Source organism: Chanos chanos, chromosome 11, assembly GCF_902362185.1.
Source record: "Chanos chanos chromosome 11, fChaCha1.1, whole genome shotgun sequence".
Classification (NCBI taxonomy): Eukaryota; Metazoa; Chordata; class Actinopteri; order Gonorynchiformes; family Chanidae; genus Chanos; species Chanos chanos.
In genome coordinates this window covers 3,690,804-3,708,789 of record NC_044505.1, presented here as the reverse complement: position 1 = coordinate 3,708,789, position 17,986 = coordinate 3,690,804, and the positions used below count along the sequence as shown (strand labels likewise).

The 17,986-nt window shown below is 41.5% G+C and overlaps 1 protein-coding gene across 2 annotated transcripts; it reads right to left on the bottom strand.

The window, feature by feature from the left end:
- Positions 1–1,898: 1,898 nt before the first annotated feature.
- LOC115823932 (calcium uniporter protein, mitochondrial) lies at positions 1,899–17,580 on the bottom strand. Of its 2 annotated transcripts, none has more exons than XM_030787977.1 (8): positions 17,283–17,580; positions 6,519–6,594; positions 6,032–6,202; positions 5,714–5,818; positions 5,245–5,405; positions 2,916–3,119; positions 2,295–2,411; positions 1,899–2,185 (listed from the first exon to the last, which is right to left on the bottom strand). In XM_030787977.1, the coding sequence occupies exons 1-8, from the start codon at positions 17,391–17,393 to the stop codon at positions 2,108–2,110; spliced, it is 1,023 nt and encodes a 340-aa protein (XP_030643837.1). In that variant the 5' UTR covers positions 17,394–17,580; the 3' UTR covers positions 1,899–2,107. The 2 variants fall into 2 exon arrangements, with proteins under 2 accessions (XP_030643837.1, XP_030643838.1); XM_030787978.1 differs by having other exon boundaries at positions 6,519–6,588.
- Between the last annotated feature and the right edge of the window lie 406 nt (positions 17,581–17,986).

Below are 17,986 nucleotides of genomic sequence, written 5' to 3'. Positions count from 1 at the left end.
TCACATGTCGATATTTGTCACACCAGCAGAGTGCTACTCCCATTATGGAACAATTCCACTCTTTTCCTGTAGGACAGGCTACACACATTTGTATTGTAACTCAGTTCTGTGTAACTGATTTACATATCACTCATGGTAAACATTGCTCCCTTAGCTATTTCCCCGATCCATTTGCTGACATTTGATAGGTACAGCAGGAGTTAAGGTAGTCTATAATCCCGATTCCAGGTCGTGTTCCTAAACGCCCAAAGCCTCGCACGTTTTACGTCTCTCCCCGAACTATCTCGCCCTCTTCAGCTAATCAAGGTTTGAAAATTGGTTTTAAAACTCATTGTGATTGCTGGGCCAAAGAGGAGACACAGCCAGACTTAGAAATGAAACAAAGTAATAAGTTAGCCTCACTCACTTGAACAAAAAAAGCCCATCACTTTAAATGAGAATTATGGCATGGTGGCGCAGTGGGTAGCGCTGTTGCCTCCCAGCAAGAAGGTCTCGGGTTTGATTCCCGGCCGGGTGGCCAGGGCCCTTTCTGTGTGGAGTTTGTATGTTCTCCCCTCTGGGAGCTCCGGTTTCCTCCCACAATCCAAAGACATGCAGGTGAATTGGAGACACTAAATTGCCCCTAGGTATGAATGTGTGTGTGAGTGTGTTTGTCTGTGTGTCTGCCCTGTGATGGAGTGGTGACCTGTCCAGGGTGTTTCCCCGCCTCTCGCCCTATGGGATAGGCTCCAGCACACCCTGCGACCCTAATCAGGACAAGCGGCTTAGATAATGAGTGAGTAGGAGAATTATGTGACCACTTGTACCTGCTTAGCTTGAGCACTGATGCACTGATGATACGGGTTTTACAACATCTAAAATACCTCAGGGAAGTGTGTGTAAACACACAATAAGAAAACCCCATGACAAACCAGTAGTGACTTTCAACTCTATTGTGTGCCTGCATAGTTTACTGACTTGACCAGAAAGGGAATCTGTTTTTTTTTGTTGTCGTGGTTTTCTTCTTTTGAATGGAGCCAGTTGTTTTGTTTTGTATCTCTCTCTAGCTATCAGTCCAGGTGAACTTTGTGATGTCATAACTGGACTTGTTACTTCTATTTTAAGCCTGCTACACTTTTAGTATGTTTCCTCAGTTCGTTTTTTTTTTTTATAATGGGAGTATCCTTTTATAATAAACTAGAGCCATAGACAAGAATGAACATTGACTGTTCTCTCCCTGCCTGTTTTATGCTAACACAGCAAAATGGGAACAGCCTTTGTTTTTCATTTACTCAACTCAGGACAGACTTCGACCGGGTTTAATAATTTCTGTTCACTTTGATTAAACCCAATAAACAGTATTTAACTATGTGTATGAATTTCTATATGTATATCATGGGAATATATTGACATAACTTGTTTAGTTTTTCCTTATAAGAATGTTGCTAGGCATCAGATTAATAGCAGGTACATTGGGGAGAGTGATAAATGGTACAGGGGAATAGCAAGTTATATTATACAGTGTGTGTGTGGTAGTCAAGCATTAACAGCAGAGTACTCCACAAATGGGTGGCATGGGTATTACTGTTAAAACTGTTCTGGGATCAGATATTAATGTACACAGAATACATTTTTTGTGTATTTACTTGAGTCATTCTACAGTCAAATATGCTAGAGAGAGGGTGATGTTGTTTCCTGTATTCCTGTAATTTGTTTGTGTGTGTAGGTTTTCTTTGAAGATTTGTAGTTTTTTTTCTGTTGACTCTGATAATAAAACATGAATAAAAGTCTTGTTTGTCTTTGAAATTTCTGAAATTATTTACAAAAAAATGACAATAATATGTTTTTATGGTGTGAGTTTTTCTGCATATATTTACCTTTGTTTTGATTAAGTGAACACATTACACATGACAGAAGTATTCCAATAAGAGCTTTATTCCAATATCATATTCCTTCAAATGGTTCGTATAATAATATAGCAATTCACTGTAATTTGTGTATCTGGTAATGATCCGACCTGATAAAAAGGCACCACTATCAAAAGATGTGAAGATCACATGTATTAGGATGTGCAGTTTCTTAGTATTTCCAGTATGTGTGTGTGTGTGTGTGTGTGTGTGTGTGTCCATCAATTCTTGGGCTGGATCTGCTCCAGAGGGAGCTGCAGTTGATTTGGGTTCCGTAAGCGTCTCAAATCTTCTTCCACCTGAATAAGAACATTAAAAAAAAAAAAATTGAGAGAGAGTAACAATAAGATGCATCAGAACACAACTGTCTTAACCGTTTGAGTGACTTTGTGTTAGCGACAATGTTACCAGAGCCAGTTCCTCCTTCAGCCTGTTGTATCTCTGTACGTTGAAACGATGTCTCTTTGCACCTTTGTAGAAGTAATGAAGAAACTGCCGGTCCTTGGCCTCCGGGTAAACGTAATCCTGTGAGAAAGACACAGTCTTGTCATGTTACATTAACGGAAAAACTTCCGTTACTCCAAACAGGCCTGTTTTCCCTTGTAATATGCGTGACACATTTCGCTGGTACTCAAAGACAGTTGTAGAACCTGTGATAAGAAGAAACTGAAAGCCCTGTAACCTCATGGGGGTGACTCACAAATTGGGACGACAGAGAACAAAACTAACTGGACGCTGGATTAAATCCCAAACTGGACGCAAAAGAGGGAATCGGCAGCCGTGAGGTTAAAGGTCAAACTAGCTTTGACAACACTGCTGTTGTGCCTTTCCACTTAAAAAGCGTTTCGCCCGCGTGTCGTCCGAGAGTTTAACGGCACGGGATCACGTTGCACGCAAGTACTTCCCAGTGAGTTTCCCCAGAACAGAACAATATAAAAAAACCCATCGCTCAGACGTAACTTTCAGACTCTACTGTGTTTGTAAGGGTAAACAGAGCTGGTTTCTTCAACGCCGGCCGCGGCGGCTTACCTGCTTGGTGAGGACGTAGTACGCAAACACTCCTATGCTGGTGGCGTAAGTGATGAAGTAAGTCACAGGTTCCATGACATCCCAGGAATACACCCACCAGGTGAGCCATGCCAGAGCCCCGCCCTGCACCGACAGGAGAGCCAATCCGTACCACAGAACCCGCGAAGACCTGAACTCAGCCCGAGAGGCAATCTCATTCTTCATCTAAAACACAAACACAGGACATATTGATTTACATTGTGCTTAATGAACCTACACGGGTTACGCTGAAGCGTCTTGGTTACAAAGCTGGATTCTGAACTGAGAGGAAGCTTCGTCTCAAGGTTATTTATAGTATGTTGTTAAGGACCAGTTCATTAACAATATGTTTACTGTATAGTCATATTACGTTACATTCAATTTTATTTGTTTGGTGCCTTTACAAAAGACGCTACACTGAACAAGCTTGAAGTAATAGTGGTGAATGAAATAATGGGATAATGGACTTTTTTTTTTGTTCAAGTGAGTGAGGCATTGCTGGCTTATTACTTTGTTTCATTTCTAAGTCTGGCCGTGTCTCCTCTTTGGCCCAGCAATCACAATGAGTTTTAAAACCAATTTTCAAACCTTGATTGGCTGAAGAGGGCGAGATAGTTCGGGGAGAGACGTAAAACGTGCGAGGCTTTGGGCGTTTAGGAACACGACCTGGAATCGGGATTATAGACTACCTTAACTCCTGCTGTACCTATCAAATGTCAGCAAATGGATCGGGGAAATAGCTAAGGGAGCAATGTTTACCATGAGTGATATGTAAATCAGTTACACAGAACTGAGTTACAATACAAATGTGTGTAGCCTGTCCTACAGGAAAAGAGTGGAATTGTTCCATAATGGGAGTAGCACTCTGCTGGTGTGACAAATATCGACATGTGAAAGATACTTCCTGAGGTCTACCTTTCTTTTTTTTTTTTTATCAAGTAAAGGCTAACTTTGAGATTTTGTCCTTTTAAAAAGCAAAGGAGACTCTTTTACAGTTGATCTTTCTAACAAATCAGTCCTACCTTCGAAATCTGCACCCTCATTTGTAAGTAAAGAAAGAAAGTGAAAATAATTTCAAACATAGCAGGTTTTTAATAATTAACTTAAAACCTGCTTCATTCAGTATGTGGAAAAATGTGACCCAGCTAAACCAGTTCTGTGGCAGTAAGCCAAACACCTGTCACCTTACGATTCCTGTTAATATTATAAATAACCCAACCGAAATCATTCAAATATGGCAGAAATAACTGGTCCAGAAGCATGTTGTGAAATCTTTGCTTGGGTAGTGAGCAACATGCCTGAAATCCTTGTAAACAGTCACTGACCTTAACAGATATTAAAAGCTATCATAGACAATTCTGCCTTTAAGGGCAGAGTAACATTAACCCAAGCCCAAGCCTTGGTCAATTTAAAAAAAAAAAAAAACCTTACAATGCTACCATCACTGTGGCCCCTGAGAGTAGCATATACAGTAGACAAACCTATTTATCTAAATACAAAAAAATATAAAAACATAGGACAAATCTTCGTGACACATGTTCAGTATACATGTTCTTCTAATGTGGCTCTGGAGTAAAGTCTTGAACTACTTCCTCTTGGGCCTGAGGTAAAGCTTTTTGGACTTATTTATAGTACGTTGTTAAGGACCAGTTCATTAACAATATGTTTACTGTATAGTAGTATTATGTTACATTCAATTTTAATTGTTTGGTGCCTTTACAAAAGATGCTCCACTGAACAAGCTTGAGGTAATAGTGGTGAATGATAACTCCCCTTGGCAAGACAGGAGAGAAAGAAATACAGACAGGAACAAAGACTCCAAAAGAGGAAGTGGCTGTCCTCTGACTGGCACTGGGTTATTACTTGACAAAAGAAGAGTTGGTCTGTTTTAGGGAATGGAGGAACAGAAAGAGCTAAGAAGATTTTACTCTAAGACGTGTATGTTTCAGCGCGGAGACGCTGAGGCTTGCAGTTTATCAAAGGGTCATGCAGTCAGAGCTGACGTGGAACTAAACTTTGAATGAGCCTGTTGTTTCTTGTGCAGTACACTCTGAGAGGGAGAGGCACTGAAAGAGACCGAAAGTGAAAGATATCCACCACCTACTGTGTCAAGAAACCACACCAGCTGTTTGATGAGAATACAGTGATGGATGTGCATAGTACAGACGCTCTGTGCTGAGGTAAACAGACAGACTCTCGCCCTGCGGGCATCAGCCGCTGTTTGTGCCCTCTCTGGGAAACGTGCTTTGTTTTACCCTAACATCATGCTCTCTGCTGGGCATTGTATAGTAGTGCTAGAGTAGATAAGTGCCTGTTCTAGAGGTGTGAGCTCCTGCTGGAGCCTGTTCAGTCTCTCCAGCAGTTCCCTCTCCTTCTGCAGGTGGTGCCCGGGCAGGTGGAGCGCAGAGTGGAGCAGTTGCACCATGTTCTTCATATCCTCCAAATTCACTGCATGCTCGCTGGCTCCCACTCCTACACACACACACACACACACGTATAGACAAACGCGTCCGAGCGCACACACACACACACACACACACACACACACACACACACACACACACACACACACACACAGTCAGAGACAGAAGGGGGCAGGGTGCTTTGTTATAAAGCCTTAGATTTCTGCTAGATTTCTTACGCATGAAAATGATGAAAGTTATGCAAGTTTTGCAGCTACATCCATACATCAGCAATATACATATAATCAGAAGTATACGTGCTGAAACAGAAACAGGAAGGGAGAGAGAGCAATGGGGAAGTTAAGAGTGTATTCTCACCATTTGGGGCAGAGTGGACGTTATATATGACATCATTAATGCGAAGCTGGAAATCCTTGTTGAGGAGAGTGTCTATGGAAGTAGTGCATGCCACTGTTTCACCCTCTGGAGATATGAGAAACAAGAGAGGATGTGATTTCACACGCTGGCTCAGACGGACTAAGAGTGTGTTTGTGTCTGGTTTCAACTGTCAGAGGAACCTAAAGTCAAATCACATTGAATGTACACACACAGTCTCTTTCTGTTCTGTGCGTACGTGTGTGTGTGTGTGTATGCGTGTCTGTCTGTGTGCGTGCATGCGTGCGTGCGTGTGTGTACCTGTGGACAGTACAGCAGCAGATGTCACTCCAGGATCTTCTCTCTGAATGTCTTGTATTAAATCTCTGACACTCATGAGCATCGGCCTCAGAAAAAACAGACACTGCTCCCTCCTGGACGGCAACCTGAGGGCCAGCACTGGCCGCCCATGCTTATACTCTACATGCACGTCTGAAACGCAAAGGGGTCACTGTGTTTCGTCCCATGCACCTCTACATCTGAACACTCTCTCTCTCTTAATGCCTGATATATTAAACGATCATTAAAGACACGCAGACAACTCTTTTTCAATCATAACGTTCAGTCTGTATTAGTGCTGAAGTCACCATTTTCAACATGAAGAATGGAAACTATTTGATATTAACATTTTCCATGTAATATCCAATTGGTATTGAAACTCAAAATGCGTCTTATTCAATAAATGGTCTTCCAATATTTTCCCGAAATAACTGAGTGCAACGTACAAGTTGAAATGTGAACGTCTTACCAGTAGAGGGAGCCAAAGTGCTACTGAAGGCTACTCCGTGACAACCCCATGGAAGCTTTCGGGGCTGAGCCTGAAACTGAGCAGAGACGACACAAGTAAAACACAGGTACTTGAGGACACAATTCCAACTGCTTCTCAACTTCACATAGTCAGCTCTTGATGATTAACTTTCAAAAAGCAGTGTGCATTCCTCAGAGAAATGCAACAGCTGGTAGGAACAAACTCCAACGGACCGGAGGGCCTTAGAAAATAAATCATTTTCAATAAATAAGTGTTTTTCATTTATTTCATAACAGTTTTACTTTTTCCACACATAACAGGACCAGCTGTTCACTGGAATGTTTTCTCTTTACTTTGTCTGGGTGTGGTGGTTGGCAGTGTTGACAAAAAAAGTTATTTGTATACCTGATACCCAAACACGCAGTTAACAGAGAAGGGAGTGGTATGGGCATTGGGACAATCATTAGAGAGCATCTGGATTTGACATCTGTCAAAACTTACACCATCAGATAACATCATAATTCCACCCCAAACATGAGATTCTCTCCATGGTGACCATAGACCAATGGTTCCATCTAATATTCCTGGAGACTTTAAGAATGGAATTTTCAGTTCCCTTTTCATTATGTTTGCGCGTTACGTAAATCCTGCACAGAGCCATCTACATGGACGTCCACTTCCTTATAGTACCTTTCAGCTAAAAGCGCCATCTGACTTTGTGAGGGCAGTTTTCTAAGCTTGGATGATGCTTTTAAAGACATGCCCATTTGCTGTTAGTTAAGCGGAAAGGGCATGTGAATCTTTTTTGTAATAGCCTGAATTGAGTGAGGACATTAATTGGACCTTGGAGGCACTTCTGTGAGCATTTGTCTGCCAATTTTGGTATCAAGACATCAGCGTTGCCATGAAAAGAAGAGTGGTCGTAATCGGCCGTGTTAAAGTGAAGGGGTCATCTATCGCTATGACTGCTTTTAGAAACTGACTGTGAGGTGGCTGTCTCTGAAGCAGACAAGAAAAAGCACTTGTAATTTCAGGGCCATGTTTGTGTGTGTGTGTTCATCTCAAAAACAAAAAAAGAAATGACACCAGCCAATTTGTGTGTGTGTGTGTGTGTGTGAAGGAACTGGGAGTTTTTCCCTTACTAACAGGCTGCAATGTAAGTTGGTCCCTATTGCATGTCAGTGCATTCACAGTAATGACAGAATTCTGCTTTTGGCATAAATGGTTGTCTGTTACAAGTGCTTATCAGCCCTTGTGATATGCAAAATAATTCAAATTTACCTTTAGTCAACAAATGTAAAATGATAACCCAGTATTCCTTAAGCTGAACGGTACTTGACTGATGCGTTTTTTTTTTTAATCAACTTAACAAGTACAGATTCCAGTTTGCTAAAAGTACGAATATCTGTCAGAGTAGACTGTGATACCAGTCGTCCTTGTTCTGCAAGGGCAAAACTATATTAAAGATATCAAACAGGACCCATCCAGATCCAACTGCTCAAAGCATGTAGATGAGGTGAAAATCAAGGGTGTTGTTAGGCAGGACCATCTGGCTTTTACCCTTTAAAAGTCCAGTTGTTTTCTGGTTTTAATCAATCAATCTGTGCACAAGTTTTCAAGGGTTTTTTTTGCTTATTTTGCTTTTCGGATCATCAGCTGGACTTTTAGGAGTCAAGTGAGGACTGTTTGAGTAAGTTGAGCAAGTCCTTTCCCGACCTTCATTGCAGTGCAGTTGAAGTATAGATTTTATTTAAGTCTACAGTGCCCAATCGGGAATTCCATGAAGAGTGTTGACTTGTACAGGAGAATCTTAAGTCTCACATCAGCCTTACAAACACAGCTATTCAACTCCGACCCTCCAAAACTCAGACCCTCCAAGGCAGACGTGTGCCTGCTCGTGGCTCTTTGTCGACGCTAACGGCTTTTAGACCAAAAATAAACGTTGTGAGTAATATGAATTCTCTGTAAGTTTCGCTGGGCAGTGGACCGCAGCTTGCCGTTAAGTAGGATAATAATTTTGTGATTTACATGTGTGACAGTGTTAACTAGGAAATGAAAAATGAGTTCTGTTACATAAGTAACGTTATGAGAGCTCAACACGCTGCACCTGCAGTGGTGGCAGCGGGTTGGGGTTGGGGTTGGGGGGTCCTGTCTTCCGGAACCGTGACATGAGACCGTGGACGTTTGTATGTGCAGTTTCTGTCTCAGTTTCAGAACCATTACACTGTTACCACATCACAATGCCATGCAGTCTTCACAACAGGAAGAGGTGCTTTTTCCTCTTGCTAACTGCACACAGAATGATTCACAAATGAGTCATTCAGGCCTACACCGGAACACTTTCAGCTGTTTTGCAAACGAATATGGTTGCCATTGGGGGGAAAAGCCGTGAAAGAAAACAGTTCGTCTATTTAATTTAGGACAAATCCAAATGCCACTCAGCATCAGACTTTGTCGGGCGTTCGTGTTGTTGATGCATTGCTCGAACTGATGAAGCCAGTGGGGTACAGTAAACACAGCCAATTCAGTTCATGCAGGCTCAAGCTGAATAAAGCATGGAAGGCTTGAATCAGACCAAAGGCCCTCAGACACAGTCTGACAACTGGTGTGTGACTTCAGAAAGGACTCATGTCCCAAATGGTGCATCTCCCTAAAGCACTTTCTCATAGTGCTGAGTTGCATGTTGGGTTCATGATTTATAGTTTCAGTCTCAGCTCTATCATACTTGTCAGTGGTGGCCAAGGGAATGGAAAAGGGCAGTGTTCCTCTGGGTGGTTGAGTCCACCAGGGTCTTTCACTCTCCTGCTCAGCTCAGTTGCGGGTATTGTTACGGGAACAGCACTTTCTTCCACAACTGGAGCTTGAAAGGCAAACGTCAGCATTAGGGCTTCACAAAGAGTGGCACATGTAAAGTCTGTTTGTGGTTTAACAAGCTGAACAGGTTAGTGTTCGACTCTAAAAGACTGGAGGATGTTTGCGTGTTTAATGCATCAGCGGTCAAGCTCATGAAATTTGTTTACATCTGTTGCAAGTCCTCGAGGGATTGTATACCAACAGAGCATAAGCAAGTGTCCTATCCTGTGCTGCCCTGCAATCTTCTTTATGCAATTCGTTGGGTGACTGTTTCCCGCGTGAGGGAACGGCATCGGAACGGGGCGTTTGTTCAGTGCAGTGCTGAATACTAAAGATGCGGGAGAAGCTAATGAGTGCAGCTAGGAGGCGAGTCGGGTCAAGTGATTTGTCTCTCTGCCCGAAAACACCGTCGTCATTTCACAAGCCAGTGAAGGGTTCATTCCGGAACCTTCTCCTGACTGTCTGAGACCAACCGCACGTTCCTTTGTTTACTCAGCTCGACAGTTTTAGGGTCAGAGCACCGCGGTCTGCAATATGACCGGAGGAGAATTTCAAATGATAAAAGCTATTTTTCAAATTATTTCAAAACGTCTGATGAGAAGAAAAAACAGGTTAGAGATATGGGTGAATATCCTCTTTGCAGGATTTAAAAAAAACAAACAAAGAAAACAAAACAAAACAAAAAAAAAACCCCAGAAACGAACAAAACTACTTTCCCAGTACACCAGTTAGGCATTTCAGTATCTCTGAACTGCAACTAATTTGCAAATGCATTCATCTTCTCTCCATCTCCATGTTAAGTCAGTCTTGAAAAAACAATTACCTGATGACCAATGTCTAAAACATTTGACCAAATAGTGATTGGCAAGGCGTCGTGACTCATTTTGTCATCTTCAGGCTTCAGTCTGTGAGACACAGTGTAAGACACACTTTTTTCCCCCCGCAACTGTCCTCACAGTAGGGAAGTGACTGGGGTGTTGATAGCTCCCATTATTGTCACGGGTGGTTTTCTGGATTCATTTCCTCTAATAGCTGTCCCACTGGTCTGGACATTATGTGTTCTGTCACCGCTGAGTTACAGCTTGGTGCTAATACCCAAAAATCTATCCTTTCTCTGCCCCCTTCCCCCCACTGCGTCCCTCTTTATATCCAAGACCTCCATCGCCACTAACTACCGCGTGGAGACCCGCTGTATGTGCGACAAGAAGGATGAATTATCGGTGGGTGTCGATAGAAGCCAGAGGGCGGGAGAGGGAAATAAACTGGCCAGATAGGCCCAGTCTTCCTGGGTTCTCCCCCATCCCCCCACTGAGTGAAATATAGCTATGCCTGGCTGGAACCAAATTACAACAGCCATCATGGCCTCTAGCCCTCTCCTCTCCTCTCTCCCATGAAAAGAGATTTGCATGAGGGCGTTTGGTCATGTGTCTCTCCTAACACTCAGTTTCTGGAGGACAAAAAATGATAAATGAAAAGAAAACCCTACTGGATGGATGAAGGGAACAGTAAATTGGATACAGGCACAGAGAGGAAAATAGTCATGCCATGTTGACAGATATAAGACTTCTTATTACAAAGGCTGTTTGGAGTGAGGGTGTGGTTGTGATGGAAGAGAGGCTTTGGCCAGTATTGATATCTCTGTTGTATCAGACAATGCTTGGATTCTTTGTTTTATTCTGGGTTTGACTTATTCATCTTTCTTGGATCCTGAAGGCATTCAATGTCAGTGGACCTAAAATGAGCAAATTTCACAGAGAGGCCAGAAAAAGAACGATTGGAGGACTTATTTCCACAGGTCAGCATACAAACTGAAACAGACAGATGTATGTACAAACACATGCAACATGCCACACACACAAAGCAGCCACATACATGTGCTTATACATACTCGCAGAGAGACACAGATAGATAGATACATAGATAGAAGTCTTTAGTGCTGTGATGCTGTTGGTACTGTCGTTCATAGTCACACTGCACCGTCACTGGGACTTCACCGGCCTACATCCAGCTCCGTCTGATCTAACAGCAGTCTGCATAAGTTGTGACAACTGCTCATGTTACTGTCTAAAACTCGCAAAGTTCTGAGATAGCAGTTCTGAGATAAGAACTTATGACGTTTACTGAGAAACGTTTCAACTGCATTCCGCTCACGTTCGACAATCATTTCAGTTGTCAGAACTGATTTGTACTGGGTCACAAACTATTCCAGATTGATTTATCGCTACAGAATACTCACTTTATTAGATACGCCCTGTGAACGTCTTGTGAATTCCTTAATAGATGGAGGTAAAATCTGGAGTTTCTGGTGTTACAATTTGCAATTTCTGTGCAGGTTCTGTTGCTCTTAACTAAATTGCACCTGGATTGGAAATCCCCCGCATAGCCTATCACTAGCAAATCAGACACAACTTCTTGCGACATTTAGTGGAGCCGCCAAAACTGTCACATGCTTCTCCACGCGCTGGCATTCTTCTCAAATTTTACAGCGGTTTACAGCCGTTTTCTTCAACTCAAAATGGACAAAAAATATCAGTCAGACTGCATTAATTAAGTGGTAAGCTTGTAGCTGGTTGAAAAGTGAATAAAAGCAATTCTTCTCCTGTCCAGTCAGAAGCTAGGTGTTGTAATTATAATGAAAATATATTTGAATTCTAGCTGAAAAGCTTAGCTTTGACAGTTAACAGTGATGGCTAATGTGTCTGCTAGCTCAACACTCTCATACTGCTTTAGCAAGCAGGTTACAGTAAAAAATAATCAATGTCCATCGAAGGACTACACACGCCTTCAGTAAAGTGTATATATTGTTGAATATTTTGTTTAGAAATCATATCAAACTTCAACTAACGTTAAGCAAACGCTACTTGTAGAAATTAACCTACTTTCAACCTTCACGGGTTACGGTTCGTTAATATACAATACGGTTCTAAAACTACACTCACTTGCTCGGTAAACGCGATGCTTTTAACGCCCCTTAAGTGAAGAGTGGTGTATTCTAACCGCTATTTGCACCTGTTACCCGCAGACAGACAGTAATGACTCTCACGTCTTTTAAACTACACAAACCAGACAGTTACAAAATATAAAACTCCCTGCGCTCTCTTACTACCATGGGGTATCCGAGCCCGTTAGTTAAATTTAGCTAGGGGAAACAAAACCATTTTAACCCTGTGTTCATTCAGCTACGGGTTTCGGCTAATTCTCTGTTGTATCTTAATGTGCTAACATTTAGAGATGTCTCCTTAACTTTTGTTGATGAATGCTCTGTAACAAGAGCAGTGTACAACAGGTTTTGACTCACTTTGAACCCGGTTTCATCAATGAATCTTGACAGGACTCGGAACTCATATTGCTGCCCCCCGGAGATCGGACATCTTTCCCTGCTAAGCAAATCAAATGGCAGCCCAATGACCGATTTCCTGGACCTGATAACTAATCCTTCAAAACTGATGTGCGCTCTTACTCAGACAAGGTATTCACTCAGTCTGCAACCCCAAAATAATGCATATCGCACAGTGTAGTCGGGCATACATTTCAGGTTATCAAATATTTTCAGCTTTATTTTATAAATACATGTTCCAGTAATCTGAAGTTACAGCAGTTTTCTCTCAAATTTTAGAGGAAAGCAGTGAGACCTTGTCTAGCTTTGTTTGTTCACTCTCAGCAGAAGGAGATATAATTTAATTATGGTATAAAAAACAATTTTGTTCAGAGAAAATTGATTTGAAGTTGTGCAAAGAGTCTCTCTGTGTACATATGGATTAGTAATAGTTTTAAATTCTGTTCTTGACAGGGTAAAATAAATCGATCCATTCATAGGTCTCCACATGTGCTTTTCCTCATCGGCGATGCCATTCATCTCCCGGAGTATGCACTCCACAGTGGGAACAGGTAGTGTTATTTATTTCTCAGATCCAATCCAAAAGACCCGCAGGACAGCATATTTTTGTTCTAGTCCAGCTCCATTACATCTGATTCAACTGAGGCAGCTAATTACCAGGCCTTTGATGAACTGAATCGGGCATGAGACTGCTGGGAAGGAAACTGAAATGTGCAATGTGCAGCTGAAGTCTTTCATGTTCTGAATTTTTTTCATTTTTAAACCAAATCCATTGTGGCAAATTACACAAAAAAATTCTCTATTCCTGTAAAAGAGGAAGAGAATGAGAAAAAAAAAAAAAAACCCAAACACAAATGGGACTAGATGGAACTACATAACAGAAATAATATGGGTGCATATAGTGCAACAGCATAGTTTTGTTATGCATGAAGATCTTTGGCATACCGCAGGAAGGGCTGCCAAACTTAGATATAGAACCTCCTAGCATGAACTTAGTTCTCTTCCTGCTGCAAATTGTAATTGTTATCTCTAATCCAAAGTGTAGGGTTTTGTGTACACGGTCTCTATTTCAAAAGTGAGAGACTCTGCTCTAAGCAAACAGTCACAGCCTCCATCACAGGGCTGTCCTAAGTGATTTCTGGAGGCCCCGTGTGCATTCAGGTATTTCGGGTGAAACTTTCAATCAGACACAAATGAAGGCCTGGAAATCCAGGTCAGAGTACTCTCAACTCAATCAGTTCCTTTAACGAGTCAATAAACTACTTAATCACAAAACAAAAGGCTGTGTGCACATGGGCCTCTGGGAATGACTTTATCCAGCCCTGCTTTAGGACAGCAGCATCGGTCAAGGCTAGCCAGAGCTGAAACCCTGGGAGATCTGTGTTAATGTACAGTGGGTTACAACGGATGGTAACTGATGGTATGGGCAGGCTGCCTGATGAACTATAGGCAGACCACAATGGTGTGACTATATAGCCCATGTGGTTACTACCGTAACCTCAGAAATGCTTTCTACTCAGCTGACCTTTAGTTATTCAAAGACTTTTACAGCACACAAGATACATTTTGATGTAATACAAAAACACACAAATACTAAATTTGAGACACCTAGTGTTTGTCTGCTAAAAGAAATTATTTTAATGCTGATACTGTGTGTGAACACAAAAACAGATCTTATCTAAAGGTAGCCATGGCACAAATTCTTTTAGTTTCCCATGGAAAGAAGGACTAACACATTCCTAAAACCTGATGCTGGACCTCAAGTGGGAAGAAGTAATGAACATTTCTGAAGGGCTCTGTTAACTGGAATACGAGAGCCTATATTTCATGACTGAAAATCACAAAAGTACCTGAGCTGTATTTCAGCTTTGACCTCCGATATTATATTTTCTCCTATTTTCTTTTGTGTACTGCACGTCTAATCACCATTATAATTTAAAAATGCTGTCACAAGCCTAAAAAGCTAGCTCTTACGCCTACAGCAATGTCTGTTCTCCAAGCACACACTCACTGTAAAATAAAAACACTCTCCATGCCTGGATGATTACCGATAAGGGAAGACCAGTATTTGTGGCCATTCATCAGGCTGAATGGCCCATTTCAGAGAATAGACTTGAGCCATCCATGCATGAGAAAAAGGGGCCCTATATTGTATGAAGGGCAGGTACAGTTCAAGACCTTTTGCGGCAGTGCATAGCAATGAGTATGATTTATCTAGTGGATCTCCTAGTTTTAGTGTAACCCTGTCATACTGGGGTGAAATATGACCCCAGATTTGTGCTATGTTGCAGTGGAACAGAATGAAATCCATCAATGCAGTGAAGTGGTGGTGACACTGAGCAATGCTTTTACCATTACTGCAGAGCCTACAGTGTCTCTCCACAGCCAGGGCTTTCTGATCATTTGGTACTGCTGGTCCGGCGCTTTCTGTAACTAAGCATTTTCTACTAGAGAATTGTCCAAATTTAGCTTAGTTTCACAATAATAACCTTGCCTGAGTAGTGACCTCACACACTGTTGTAAATACTGTGCCAGCAAACACGTACTTTGAATATCCAGCTGTACACTTTTTGTTGCTCACCGTGGAAGACAGTATCTGCTAAATAACTAACCTGAATGCAAATTCTGACAGAAGTACAGTCTAGGACAGGGTTTCCCCAATTTTGCCCTTAATGTCCAAAGCATTGCTGTGTCTCATTTCTACCAATCATACTTGTCCTTGGCAGGCAGAGGACCACACACACTCATTTTACAGGTAGAAAAAAAAAAAATCAGCCTATAACTATGAGGAGAAAGCAAAAGCAGCATTGCTGTGGCCCTCTGGGATTGAGCTGTGTTTGAGTGAATGTGTGTGGCAGTAATTCATCTACAGTCAAAAGCAGGGTGAACTTGTGCATTGCTATCACAGTAAATCCTACAGACGTGAATAAAAATGGATGTTTGCGTAGAGATTTTTGTTTTGATATTTTTAAGGATTCGCATGACTGAGTGTTTTTAATTTTCCCCAGGAAGCAATTAGGAGCAGTCTTTTAACAAAGATGTAGTACTTTGTCAGCAGTCCCACACCCACTCTGACTTAAGTGATTTGCTACTCTCACAAAAACCCTCTTGTGGTACATTTACCAATAATGCGGTCTCTTTCAGCCCACTCATACAAGCAAAACGCAACCCAAACTAGCACAACAGCACTTTAAACCTTTGCAGCTCATTGCTCAGTAAACAGAGGCCTGATTCTCTGTTAGTATTCTGAGGTAAAATCATCAAATTAAGAAAACAGGACAGTTTCAAAAAGCCTAAGGAACAGAAATATAGGGATCTAATGATACTACTTAGCGTCACCAGACATGTTCATAAACCCACTTAATTACAATGACTCACAGCCAGACAGACAGAAAAAACACAGACAAGGAGGCCCTTGGCCAACGTTCACCATGGAGACAAGAGGACCCATTGAATTAACAACAGCGTTGTGATGCTGCATTTATTCTCTGCATGTCGGCAATGCACCGTTTAGGGTCTGTTGTCCCAGTAGAACTTTACTTGGTTAATTTGCTTCTTTTGACAAAATTTCTAAAAGCTCTGTAAATTGTAATTTGCATTGTACAACGACACTGATCCGAAAATCCATTTGTGGTATTGGAATCCAAAGGTTTTGCTCTATGTATGGTGAGCAAGCGCAAGAAACACTAATCACACATTGGCAGTATTCTTTTGATTGGATTTAAACCTTTTTGGCTGTGACTGTAAAAGTACATGGTCTAAATTTGCCGGACAACAAGTTCTGATGTCCCGAAGCAGTGTGAGGTATCTTTTTATTCAGTCATTGCATCTTGAGTCAGACTAGTCCAGCAGTGTTTCAAAACTAAAGAAGTAATGTAGTGCTTCTCGTGGGAAAGCGTAACAGTCAAACGCCTTTTTAAACAGCTGACCTTTGTGATAGCATCTGAGAAATCCACAGACTGGTTCACGCTGCCTTAAGACAAGCCTGATTTGGCCCGTTACTCCTCTCCTTTTAAGAGTTTTTGTAAAAAAAAAAAAAAAAAGTTAAAGTAATGTTTAAGTAATGCTTTTGACAAATTAGTTCATAAAATAGCTTTTCAGTGAGTCACAGAGTGGAAAAACCTGAGAATTGCGAGTTACATAGTTACATCAGTAAGTTAGCGACTCAGTAGTTTCTTTGTAACCTTACGGATAATTAGAGCAAGTTTTTTCACAAACTCCTTGTGCTTTGTTATCGTTGTCTATGCATAAATGAGCGGTCAGGGGTTACGTATCCGTTGTGTAATCTTCTGTAGAAATGTGCACACATTCCACCATCACAAGGGCAGGGCTTACACTTGGGCAGGAAGCCGAAAAAAAAAGACCACGATGACGGTTTTGCACATAAACTGCGCTCACACCGAACTCATAAACCACAGTGAAGTCAAATATAAGTTATACAGACTAATAAGACAAGAGATGGAAAACTAAAATCAGTGATTTACCGTAAAGAAACAGACGAGGCGCCGAAACACTGGCAACACTGTCGCGCACACATTGTTCATATTACAGTCAACACAAAAAAAACGGGTTACCTTAAATCTTAATCCAACCGGAGTACTAGTTCTTTTTAAAGCGGAGTGAATCGGTAAAATGTGCCGGGAAACTCCAGTCCGCAGTTTGGCGACCAATCCTAAAGAAGCCATCGCCTCAAAAGAATTCCGCTCTTTATGGCATACTTCGAGAGACAATCCTGGTTTGGTACTTCTATCACTTTTGAAAGTTCCACGGCGGTTTTCTTCTGCTCTGATATCTCTAGTATTGTTAGAATGTTGCAGAGGCAGCGTCTGGTGCTTCGACAAACGCTGCTCTACAGGGACGTCTGTATGCAGTTTGCCTCCGTTAAGAGCCCTGCGTTGAATTCTTCATACTCCTCCTATTGGTGAATGTCAGTGTTGTTTGGGAGGAAAAACAACACGTGAGACATAAACTCAACACAGACCCGTAAACTGAAGAAAAGCAAAAAAAAAAAAATATATATATATATTATATATATACACACACACACACACACATATATATATATACACACACACACACACACACACATATATATATATATATATATATATATATATATATATATATATATATATATATATACACGTATTTTTGTTTCTTTTTTTAAGCATAGAAACTCTTTGTTAAAGCCTTTGTTTATGTGTGTGTGTGTTTCTCTCCAATGGCTCATAATAATCCCACAGGGTTATTCAGCCACCTGTCAGTTGTCTTGCCCAAG

Excerpts from the sequence above, each read along its gene's own strand:
- LOC115823932 (XM_030787977.1), bottom strand. The coding sequence starts at position 17,393 with ATGGCTTCTTTAGGATTGGTCGCCAAACTGCGGACTGGAGTTTCCCGG. Across the intron at positions 5,406-5,713 it reads CGTCCACTCTGCCCCAAATG|GAGTGGGAGCCAGCGAGCAT; the intron begins GTGAGAATACAC and ends GTGTGTGTGTAG. Across the intron at positions 3,120-5,244 it reads AGCTCACACCTCTAGAACAG|ATGAAGAATGAGATTGCCTC; the intron begins GCACTTATCTAC and ends TTTGTGTTTTAG.